At 36.1% G+C, this 12,895-nt stretch overlaps 1 protein-coding gene across 3 annotated transcripts in view; it reads left to right on the top strand.

Annotated features, from left to right (window-relative positions):
* LOC148948274 (uncharacterized) overlaps window positions 1-12,055 on the top strand; it is a 77,600-nt gene extending 65,545 nt beyond the window's left edge. For all 3 annotated transcript variants that reach the window (XR_016142216.1, XM_089094254.1, XM_089094253.1), the window contains 2 exons: window positions 2,731-2,857; window positions 11,841-12,055. Coding sequence is in view for 2 of the 3 variants with exons in the window: in XM_089094254.1 (XP_088950380.1) it covers window positions 2,731-2,857; window positions 11,841-11,933 (220 nt within the window). In the remaining variant the exon portion in view is untranslated. The remainder of the gene's footprint in view (window positions 1-2,730; window positions 2,858-11,840) is intronic.
* The last annotated feature ends 840 nt before the right edge of the window (window positions 12,056-12,895 follow it).

Genomic DNA, 12,895 nt, shown 5'->3' with positions numbered 1-12,895 from the left:
GGAAAGCAGGTCGTCCCCGTCTGGGGTGGGAGGACGTCATAAAGAAAGATTTAAAGGAAATAGGACCTTCGTGGGCGGGTGTAAAAAGGGATGCTTTGGATAGATTGGGATGGAGGTGGAGCGTGCGTAGCTGTGTTGGCCTCAGGCGGCTTGGTGCTGCGGTGAGTTGTTATTAGTAGTAGTAGTAAACACTATAATTTGATTTCAAGATATTTTGCCTCATAAAATTAATATTTTTGAACGTTATTGTTTGTGGATTCTGAACAGAAAAAGAGAAATATCGCCATCTCTCATTCTTTTAAATCTTCTTTTTTGGGAGGTGCTTTGGTATCTTTACAGAAAAAGAGAACTTTTTCTGAACAGAAAAAGAGAAATATCGCTTGTTCTCATTCTTTTAAATCTTCTTTTTTGAGAGGTGCTTTGGTATCTTTACAGAAAAAGAAAAGAAAAAGAGAACTTTTTCTGAACAGAAAAAGAGATATATCGCTTGTTCTCATTCTTTTAAATCTTCTTTTTTGGGAGGTGCTTTGGTATCTTTACAGAAAAAGAGAACATTTTCTGAACAGAAAAAGAGAAATGTCGCTTGTTTCTCATTCTTTTAAATCTTCTTTTTTGGGAGGTGCTTTGGTATTTCTATTAAAATCTATCTGTAAACAAACATCAGTTCTTATATTTTATGGCGGGACCCCCTTGAGACTGTAAGATTCAATCCTAGATATAAGATAATGTCAGACTTAAAAATATATCCTGTTTAACAGCTACTACAATATAGTGGCTACTGGACTCGTCTGGAGAAGGAAGATTGAAGTTCGAGTCGCTCTGTAGTAGTGAATTAGAAGGATGATCTTGAAACTGTTTTGACCTGACACCACTGTCAAAATATTTCTGACTATTTTTCGAAATTCTAATAAATTGGTTTCCAGAGTAACATTTCACTATTACGACTGATTGAAATAATAATCACCATTCCAGAATAAGTTACTAACGGCAATTTTCTCACTTCCAGTTTTTTAAATGAGTTTTTAATTAGTCTATACTACGGGCTGTGGTTCGTTCTTTAATGGATTCTATCCTAACACAGAAATCTAATGCTGTTAGATTCCCCATTCAATGTTCTTTCCAAACATGATAATGGCTACCACTGTAAAACTGTCCTAGCTTCCACTATTGCCAGTATCGCAGCTATCACGGCAACCTTGATTGCAAATGAAGTCACACTGTTTTTGTATACTGTTCCTCATTTTGTATATGAAGTAGCAGTTTCTTGTAAAAAAAATTGCATTTTATTTTAAATATTATGTTTGTTACTAAAAATAAATCACGTAGATATTGTAATTTAGCCCTTTCAAATAAGCCCTTAAAAAGCTCTCTATGATGTTTCGAATTCCAAAAAAGAGAACACATCAGTGATACTTCTTTTTAACTTACATGACCAACATGCCGACTTCTTGGACAATTTTGTTAATGTTCAAGGAGGCATGTTATTAGGATGAGATGGACACATGATGGCTAATTTTGAAGATGGCTAATATGATGGGCCTGAGAACAAATTCTTGGGGTTATTTGCAACTGATTTTAAATCGATAAGACAACACTAAATTGTTCGACACAACCTGCTTATGGTCATTTACAAAACCCTTATTTTTAACTTACATGACCAGCCTGCCGACATCTTGGAAAATTTGTGCTGTTCCCACGAATGAGCTTTAGGCGTTTCAATTAAGATTTAAGTTTCAAGGATACAAGATATTGGAGTAAGGGATGTCCATATGATGGCTGACTATTATTGGTGATTCAATTGGGAGTGTCTTCTTCGTAAAAAAATACGTAATTAAAAAAAAGTAACAAAGCAATTATAAAATTAAATAATATCGAGTAGGAGAAAACTGTACTAGTTATATGAGCCAAATTTAACCTTAAGTAACTATTCATAGCATTTGTATGGATAGGGCTATTCTTTGACAACATTAGGCCCGTTTTTTCACTCATCAATGTGCTAAGATCTTACATCTTTTGTCAGAAAACTCTAAGAATGAAATCTTTGAACTAACATCTTTTGTCGTTGTTATGCAAACGTCTTTCATCATTCTGTTCTGATCAGTGGTCTGAGAACAATGATGACTTGATCATCAAAGTTCTCTCATCATTGTTCTATATAGAAGAAAAATGGGGTTCTTCGCACTTTGTCTAACATCAGTGATCTTAGAAAAAAGATGAGTTAATAAAACGATAATCTTTGCAGAAAGATGAAAGATCTTAGATGTAAGATCTTATTGCTGAAAAACAGCCCTATTATAATTCTCTCTGATTTCTCTTTATAGGTTGGTTTCATATGAATTTTGGGGTAAAGGAATAGTATCATATAGCCAAAAACTGACATAATAGACAACTATTAAGATTATGAACGGAATCAGATGCTGGTCGCTAGTCAATAATAAGTCAAACATCTGAGTTTACGAAATTACTGCTTCTAGGTATTAGTTTAACAAAGAGCTAAGAATTTGTAACGCTCGTTGATTGTTTTTAGCTTAAATTAATCTACATTATTAATTAGCTTAAGATATCTACAAACTGTGAAGTGAATGAAATGTTATTGAATGGCCTTCTAAAGTATTAACGTTAGCTGCAGTTCTGCTATAAGGACTTCAAAGCTTTGACTGAACGATTCAGACTAGATTAAAATTTAAGCTATTAAATAGTATTTATAATTGAGTGAAATTATTCATTTAGGGCGCAGGGGATCTACTACATCAATCGTGAAAAAGTATCAGAAGCCTTTTCTATGTATTTCAGTGGAATAACACCTGACCAAGAGAAGGAGGAACAGGAAGAACGTACAAAAAGAAAATTATCGCCTGTAAGTAATCTCGTGTCTTTCTTGAAAATAGTCTTAATTCCCATGTGAAAAATTCTACGAGCTATTTTAGTTCTTAAACTGTCATGGCACATTTTTGTTTAATTATCAAATGTTATTTGGCTTGCTGGTTTTCAGACGTACATCTTCCTGAATAAAGTAGCTTTGGTCAGGTTTATGCGTGCTTAATGACATTAGGATGGGATAAGGATGTAAAATGTTCTGAGGATTTAAAAAAAAAGTGTCTATATCTAAATTGGTTGTTTCAAATAGCCAGTAGAAAGTTGAACGAAACTGAGCCTCCCCATTTAAAATGACCCTCCCCAATTAAACTGACCCTCCCCAATTAAAATGACCCTCCCCAATTAATGCGTGCTTAATGTTATTGGGGTGGGATAAGGATGTAAAATGTCCTGAAGATGTAAAAAAAAGCGTCTATATCTAGATTGGTTGTTTCAAATAGCCAGTAGAGAGTTGAAAGAAATTGAGCCTCCCCATTTAAAATGACCCTCCCCAATTTTGGCTTTCCCTTCCGCCAATTAAATTGACCCTCCCCAATTAGTGCGTGCTTAATGTTATTACGGTGGGATAAGGATGTAAAATGTTCTGAAGATGTAAAAAAAAGTGTCTATATCTAGATTGGTTGTTTCAAATAGCCAGTAGAGAGTTGAACGAAACTGACCTTCCCCAAATAAAAAGACCCTCTCCAATAAAACTGACCCTCCCCAATTCAAATGACCCTCCCCAGTTAAACTGACCTTCCCCAATTGAACTGACCCTTCCCAATTGAACTGACCCTCCCCAATTAAACTGACCCTCCCCTATTAAACTGACCCTCCTCAATTAAACTGACCCTCCCCAATTAAACTGACCTTCCCTTATTAAACTGACCCCCCCCAATTAAACTGAACCTCCCCAATTAAACTGACCTGTAAAGAGAAATGACGGTAAAGAAATGAGTGAAATATAAACAAAACTTATAACTAATAACCTAGCTTCCCATACACACTAATGCATGAGCCCGAACAAGAAGGCCAATCCTCCCCCCCCCCCCCGCAGAAAACACTTTATCCTTGAAGAACTGAGCAATAGACAAATTTCGACTGCATTTTAAAATTGAGGATAAAGTAGTATTCAAAACTTTCTTGGACTAAAGAAATTTTTTTGGGACTTAAAAATAATGTTCCCTTGCGTCATTCTCACGCATATTAAGTGTTTCATATATGCATGAAAAGGCATTATATTATTTTATCTGAAATAAATTGAAAACTATAAAGTAATTAATGAGAAAAAAATTTATTTATTCAAATTACATGAAAATATATCTGTTTATTCTTTTGGCCTTCATAACACAGAAACGGCTAAACTTATAGTCACAATTTAGCTTTTATGAAAAAGCAAAAGCTGTAAATAACGAACGGAATAAAATGGATATCAGAACATTGGAATTATTGGGACTTGATACTCAAGTACAGAAACTCAGCTGGATAAAGTATTCTGCAGGATGGACAGGTGATTAGCTAAAACCTTTCGGGCCAATGACTTTTAATTTTAATCTAAGTCGTGTTTTAAAGCAAATATTCCAAAGATTAAGTTTCAAAAATGAAGTAAAATATAGACTTAATTAAAGTAGGTCTAAGAGGGGTAGACTGTGAACAAAAAAAAGGCATTGATCAGATACCGTAGTGTACCAAATAGAAAACGGATAACACTGACGAGAGAAAAGAGGACTTGGCTAGCGGCTTATGCTTCTGAAAATCATCGTTCTTATTTTTCACTGCCCTAAGTACTTACCCAGTAAGTTTCAGTCAGAAAAAAAAAGAAAAAAAGACTACCCAATCAGAAAAAAACACCAATACTAAGACTACCCAATCAGAAAAAACGGAATACCAATACTAAGGAAAAATAATTGGTTGTGGTGGGTGGTTTTGGAGGAGGGTTTGTGTTCTGAATCATGCAGATTTAAGACTCTTGTACGATTCCAATTCAGACAAGGAGGCCACATACTGCCACTGCCTTTTTTGATTATTAGTCAACAATAATTATAAGTAATTATAAATTAAATGAATTAAAAGTAATTTTTCAAATAGACTTGAATTGCTTGCATGATTCTGCCTCAAACAAGGCTGTACTCTTGTTTGGGGGGGTTGGGGGTGGGGGGTTGGGTGTAAGGGTCGGCTAGAGAGTATTGATCTAATTTGTTTTTTCTTAGTGATGTTAATTGAAAACCCTTGCATGATTCTGGTAATAAAGAAGGGTGCAACATACCTTTTTGTTCAATATCTAGTAGTGTCACTTTGTTGTTCTAGTCCTAAAAAATGGAAAATTATTGCACATTTCTTGCATTGCATATACGATCACAGTTAACTGCTGTGGAGACATTAGGTGATAGCTATAGTTGTTTGTTTAGCATTTGAGAGCTTTGAATTGGTTATTGGTTGAATGAAAAGGAACAATTCTTTAAAATGAATGCAAAGAACGACATTAAAATTAAATACAAGGAGAAACTATAACTAAGATTCATGAGGCATCCCTCCCTATACCCCCTCAACCCACCCAACCTTATACTAAAGTCTGAAAGGGTTTGCGGACTTAGGAAAAAGTTAAACTTTCGCGTAAAGAGTGGGGAGGATGTGTGTCAGGTTTTATTCTATATTTTGTTTTGTGATATTCGTGTATTTAATTCTATATTTTCTTTTTTTAAATATCGTTTTTTTTAACTTTATGATCAGTTTTTTATTTCTTTATTCAAATCTACCCTAAATATGAGGTGGGCTCACTTAGTTGAATTGTGAATGAAAGGAAATATGAAAAAGGGCTCATTTAGGTAAATTGTGAATGAAATAAAATATGAAATAGGGCTCACTTAGGTGAATTGTGACTAAAATGAAATATGAAAAGGGGCTCACCTAGGTGAATTGGCTTTTTAAAATGAGACAAAATTAACCCAAATGATAGGGAGTTTCCATGCTGTTTATACATAATATTAGTTTTCGATATGAGAAATTAATGAAAAATTGGTGTTTTTTGTGAATAAGAGATCTGTCATTTCAAAATTAGAGAGTAGCTGTCACCCCATCAGTAGCTAACTGCTTTCCTCTGACTGAAGGGAGGTCAGTGACTAAAGCTGCTTTCATAGTCATCTGAAGCACTTCAAATGACGCGTGTAAGATTTTAGACATAAAAAACAGAAATTTGCAGGCTATAGGTACCCCAGTAATCGCAAAAAAATGCACTGACCTCCACTCTAATCAGAGGGAGGGGTTCACATCTATGAAGCACTCTGTACCCGTCTGTTTTATTTGACAAATAGTTTGCAATAGCGATCTAAATGTTAAGGGCTATAAAATCTTTAAGGAAGAATATTTTTGTTTGCACCGGTTATTCCTCAGATACACTTACTGGGAAGAAATATAAATATATTTTCGATTTTACTAAGCTAATTAGCTTTCTGATTGTTTCTGTTCGATAATATTTTGCCCCATTTGGGCAAAAGTTGTTGTTTTATTGAGCGAAATGGGAGAAGGCTTTGCTTTGATGTGATCTTTATTGTAACTTTAAAGGCAATGAAAAAATAATATTGAAACTTTAAATTTCCATCCGAATAGGTGCTTTCCCAATTATCTAAGACTAATGGTTTGGCAAGATTACCTCTGGAAAAATAAACAAGCTCGCTTTCTTGGCCATCTGTCTTGAAAAAAAAATCGTACTTATAGATGTGGCTTTATGGCTCTAACACGCGTTGAATTTCATGTTAGGATTTTTATCAAGACTGCAGTCCATTTTGCAGTGTTTATTGCCTTTTTCTAAGGTTCTGACAAGTTTTTTATACTTCCAGCGTAATTTATCTTTATCGGATTTTTCTAAAAACTGTTTGATTCTAATGCATGTATAGCACTCACTTACATGTGCCAAATTTAGGGCTGAAAATGATGGACATTAGAGACATTTTTCGGCTAAACGCTAAACAAGGCACGCGACCGGTGCTGGTTAAGTTTACAAGTGGTTACATTCGTGATACTATATTGCGTTCAAGTGCGCACCTGAAAAGGGCGGGTCTTAGTGTTAGTCCCGATTATACAAAGCGTGAATTGTCTATTCGTAACCACCTAAAGCCTTTTCTTGAACGGGCTAGAGGAGAAAATAGAGAAGCAAGACTAAGAGGGACAAAGTTATATATTGGTCAACAGTGTTTTACGTATAGCTTTGACAAGCAGTCTGTAGTTGAGGTTACGAATTCCCCTAATATAGAGTCATCAGCGAGTACCATGACCCATTTTAAGGAAAATTTTGGACAAAAGTTTCTCCGTGAACCTGGGTCTTTATCAGTGCCACAAAAAAGTTTAGTAAAGAGTTTTGTTTCTGAAAATAATCGGTTTAACCTGGAAGAACCTTGCAATTCAAGATCGCGTTCTGGATCTTCATCCTCAATTCAATCTTTCTTTAGTGTAGTGGAGGAGTTTAGTAGTGATAACGAAATAAATGGGGTGAACAGTGAAACTCCTGTTATTAAAAAAGGCTCCACATCAACTTTTATCGGGCCTGTGGGGGCTCCCAAACGTAACAGCCAACAAATTATTAGCCCAGATGACCACCTAAGACAGAAGAGCAAGTCGGTTAGAGCTGACGACCCTAATAAAATGGAGGCTAGGCGGCTATTTAACTCGTCACAACCCATTGGCTCAAATAGTGGATAGGATAAGCAGGGCCATGGCGCAATTTACGAGTGTCATTTAGCGCATTGGAATGTTCAGGGCTTTTCGTATCTTAAATTAGAGTGTCTTCTTAAATGTTGTGATTTTTCAGTTGTATCATTAGTAGAAACGTGGCTGGAAAAAGAGGAGAGAATAGAAGGTTTTTCTTAATTTTGGATCACAAAGAAAGCGATCGCAGAATGGTAGAACTTATGGAGGAGTGGCATTATTGATAACGAATAGATGGCGAAATTTATCTCGATAGAAAAGTGTTTCATGTAATCTAGTATGGGTGCGAGTACCTTTAGGTAGTAACTCGTTTATCTTTTGTTCAGTGTATTTACCGCTGGAAACTAGCACTTTTAGTGATGAGGATACCTGGGAGATATTAGAAAATGATATGGATCGTTTTTCAGAACAGTTTCCGTCCGATTATTTTATTTTTCTAGGGGATTTTAACGGATATACAGGGGAGGATGAAGGAGCCCGTGAGGAGGAGGTGGGTCTCGAACTAGGAAAAACTAAGGGAGTTGATATGATTAAGCCGTCGGTTAGGAGGAGGACGAGTAAGGACGGTCATCAGAGAAAGAATAATTGGGGTAAAAAATTATTGGATTTTTGTGGTAAGCAGAATTTGGTTATTTTGAATGGCAGGACAGGGAAGGATAAAGGAGTGGGGGATTTTACATGTTTTTCGGGTAGATCTCCAAGTGTTATAGATTATGGGGTTGTTAGTCTGGGGCTTCTTTCTGGTTGTGTGGATTTTGAGGTGATGGCGCTTGCTGGGTCGGATCACGTGCCTATTAGGGTTGAATTAGGAGGGGGAGGATGGGCTGAGAGCCGGAAAAAGAAGTTTGGGGCTAAGGGAAAGATGGGTAATGAGCTTGATTGGAGGTAAGGTTTAAGGTTTGATAATGATAGTGGGGAGAAGTTGAAAAAGGTACTAGTTGAAGATAGAGGGCTGGATTCATTTATTCAGAAGAGTGAGGATATGGCAAGGGAAGGGGATATAGCAGGTTCTGTTGATTTTTTGTCGGGGGTTTTGTATAAGATTGGAACTAAGGTGGCATGCAGGAGAAAAAATGGTAGAAGTACTGGTTTTATGAGTTTTTTTTATAAGGCTTGTGAGGAAAAGAAGAAGGAGGTTTTAGTAGCTTTTAGATTGCTTAAGGCTAGTAGTACAGTTGATCTGGAAAATAATTTGCAAGTTTTTAGGGACAAGCGAAGGGGATATAAAAGGCTACTTAAGTTGAAGAAGAGACGTTCTGAAGAGGAAGAGAGCCAAAAAATACGGGAGAAATTTAGCGTGAATGATACAACGGAGTTCTTGAAGTTAATTAGGAAATCAACAGAAAATAGAAAGTTGACTGATTCAGTCCCTCACGCCGATACCTGGTCAGAATACTTAGAACAAAAATATAAAGAGATATAGACCGAAGAGGACGAAGAGAGAGCTGATGAGGAGATGAATAGTTTAGAAGAAACAGCCGATTTTGAGTTGGATTCAGAGGACGCTAAACTACTGGAACCGGTTGGACAGGAGGAAATATGGCACGCCTTGAAAAGCATGAGAGGGAAGTCAGCTCCGGGCATCGACGGAGTACCAACTAAGCTGCTGAAATGGTCAAGAGCGTGGATACTGCCAGTGCTTGCATTGATATTCTTGGCAATTCTAAGTACACCTCTATGGCCAAAAAATTGGCAGATATCGATTATGATCCCATTATTTAAGAAAGGAGAAAGAAACTTACACAAGAACTATAGGGGGATAAGTTTAGGAAGTTCTATCAGTAAGCTATTTTGTAGAGTCCTTTCTAATAGAATGGATAAATGGTTGCATTATAAAGGTATATTAATTGAATGTCAGGCAGGGTTTAGGGAAAACTATAGTACAATTGATCAAATATTTTGTTTACAGGCTTTAACTAGTAAATATACGAGGCATAGGAAAAATAGGCTATATACGGCGTTTTTGGACAGTAGGGGAGCATTTGACGAAGTTTCAAGGAGTTTGTTGAAAGTGGTGTTGGTGAAATTAGGATTGCCAATTAGGTTAGTAGAAGTTATAATCAAAATGTATGAGGTGGTTAAAGTAGTAGTGAAGGTAGGTATTTCTTATTCTAGGCCAGTTTTAAGTAATGTAGGCCTCAAACAGGGATGCACTCTATCACCGCGTTTGTTTTCTCTTTTTGTTAATGATATTGAGCAGTATTTTAGATATAGAAATGTCCCTATGTTAAAATTAATGTCGCTGGAGCTGTTTTGTTTATTATTTGCAGATTACATGGTATTGTTTGCGAAATCGGCTCCAGATTTGCAAAAGATTTTAGAGATTTTGGATAGTTATCTGGAGCGTAAAAAAATTAGTTTTAAATATTGAAAAATCAGTTATATTAGTTTTTGGAAATGATGAAAGGGAAAATAATAAGTTTTATTTTAAAGGGAAAGAGATGAAGGAAGTTAATGATTATATTTATTTGGGATGTAAGTTCACAAGTTCAGGGAAATGGAGTAATCAGGTGCAAATAGCGAGTTGGAAGGGTCAGAAGGCTTCATGGGCATTATTGAAGAGTCCCCTTAGGCATCTAGGACCGGCAGATATTAAGCTACAGAAGAGAATTTTTTAGACGAAGGTAGGGCCAGCATTGAGTTACGGTGGGGAAGGTTGGGGTTTCGAAAAAGGGGAAAAAATAGAGAGAATTTATTTAGGACATTTCAGGAGACTTTTAGGGCTAAGCGGGAAATTTAATAATCTGGTGTTAAAGGGTGATCTAGGATTGTTTTCATTGAGAATAAAAAGATTGGTTAGAATGATAGGATACTGGGAAAAGGTGATTGGTTTACAGAATAATAGGTTAGTAAATGCAGCTTATCTGGAGGTGTTGCAGGATAGAAGTAAATGTTCATGGGCTTCCCAGGTGAAATCAATCTTAAATAGTTGTGGGTTATCAGGTGTTTGGAATGAAGGGAAGGGGATAGGGCTGGAAGTAGGAAATGTAGCAAAACTAGTAAAGGGAGTGCTTGAAGATCAGGAGATTCAGAAATGGCAGTGTGAAGTCGCAGCCTCGGTGTCCCCCGGCGTTTACCGGCAATGGAAGGAGGTCTGGGGATATGATAATTATTTTAAAGCGGGCTTAAATAGTGAAGAAATTAAGTGGTATATATCAGGGAGGGGTAATTTTCTAGCACTTGGAGAAAGGAGGAAATATTTAGGGAGGGTAAGGGTAAAGGAGGGTCCTTACACATGCCCTATGTGCGGAGAAAATGGGGAGGATCTGCTTCACTTCATGGCCCTTTGTCCCGAATTACAGGATCTAAGGAAAGATTTATTTTTTGTTAATGTGGGGACAAGTGAGTGGTTGGTTTCAGTAATGGGATCAAAAATTATGGGACAATAAGAATGATAGCAAAGTATATAAAATTGGGTATGTCACATAGAGATAGATTTTTGTAAAAAGGGGCGGGGTGAGTGTGGAAAGTATTGTTGTATGTGTGTAAGTTGTTTTCTTGTTTGTTATTTTTGTAGTCATGGCCCTTGATTGATGTAACATACATCTATCTATTTATGTTAGTTTAATGATATCGTGTGCTTTATTATGTTTTTGTAATGTTTTGTAATTTTGCATTGTTATTGTTATGTGGGCTACCATACTTTGTTATGAGTGTTACAATCATGTTATTATTTTGTGTAATTTTCCTTTTTTTGCCATGGCCCAAAGTGGCTTTTATTTCAATAAATATCTATCCATCTATCTATCTATATATTGACTACTAAAAATAACAAAAATGTAAACAGGTATTAGGTTCTAGCAAAGGAGCCTGAGCTTTTGTGACCATTGATAGGATATCTCTAAGGCTGATTGCAATTATTTTATTTTACGAAATGTGGCCTTGTTTAAACATATTCTCTCGTACATTCCTAAATATGCCCTCAAGTGGGTTCGTGGTAAAACAACATATCTAGCTGTCGTACAGATTATATTGGAAACAGAAGAAGGCCTAATTAAACATGGCCTTCCTTACATCTGGGCTTATAATTATGCAATGGAGATACATATGACCGTGACCACCTATTCATACTTGCATGATTTGGAGAATGGTATTACCCCTAATATGGAATTGAGGGAACTCCCTGTATAGTAAATGTTTTATTAAACTTATCATATTCTGTGTAATAGGGGGTAGGAGGGAGGGTAAACTCTTCTAAAATTTATAAATACTTTCGGAGGTGTCAATCGGTTAAAGTAACATTTTTGGTATTACAATATACCTAAAGCGTTATTTTCTTTTAGGATTTTCGTTCTACTAAGAAGCTGAAGCTCACTACCCCCCTAGCCAAAAAAGCAAGCACTCTCATGGAGGTTGATTTCTTATGCGACGAGTAATCTTCTTTTTTTTTCCTTTTTTTCATTTGCTTTTGAACTTCACATTTGCTTTTAATGTTGGAACCAGGTATTTCTTATTGTATCTGAAGAAATTTATTCATTAAAACAGATCTCGTCACCAATCTTTTATCGTCACGTTTTAAGTGTAGTCTTTAGGCTAATTTCTACACAAATTTACAGTTAACGGATTGATCAGCCGAAAACGTTTCATGTTTTCACGTGAAAGGGTTTTATTTTTAAAATGAACGTTTTATAAAGCGTTGGCACGTTTTATGTTTAAAATTCAGAGCATTTGGGCTCACAAATTAGAAATTGGACAATTCGTTCTTTGTGTTTCTTTAAAAGGTATTCTTCTAGCCACTGAAAGTTTGTGCTTCACGATCAGTTCGTAAAATAAAAACAGAACGATAAACATGGATACAAAGATAAGATTATTTTTAGCCGGGGGGGAGGGTGATTTTTTAGTGAACGAAGGCATTTATGAGTAAGTAGTATTATGGCTTATCATTTTACTGTTGCTAATTTTGGATTTCTCTACCTCCTCACTGCAGGGGCGGTTTCAGGACTTTTTTTTAGGGGGGGGGGCAAAATAGGTTGATCCGATAAAATTGCGTTAGGAGCAAGTTTAATTAACGCAAACTTGTGTTAATTAAGTAAATTATACTACTTTAGATGACGTGAGGGGGGCGCGTCCCTCTCGCTCCCCCCTGGATCCGCCACTGCCTCACTGGCTTGCTGTAAGTTTACTCCTCTGCCCCTTGATATTTTTTTGTTTATATCTGAGTAGCCTTGACTAACTTTCATATAGGGAAAAGGTTATTAAGGGGAGATGGATTTGAACTCATTTCCTTTAGGAAGAAAGTCAGTTATCAAGTAATATTAAAACTCATTGTCATATCGTTTTTTTAGTTTCTCACCTGTCTTCATTTTAAAATTATTTTTCTCGCCTTGTTGACCTAGTA

Source organism: Artemia sp. Qi Xiang Cuo, chromosome 9, assembly GCF_049724085.1.
Source record: "Artemia sp. Qi Xiang Cuo chromosome 9, ASM4972408v1, whole genome shotgun sequence".
NCBI classification, from domain to species: Eukaryota; Metazoa; Arthropoda; class Branchiopoda; order Anostraca; family Artemiidae; genus Artemia; species Artemia sp. Qi Xiang Cuo.
This window is presented reverse-complemented; position numbering and strand designations above follow the sequence as displayed.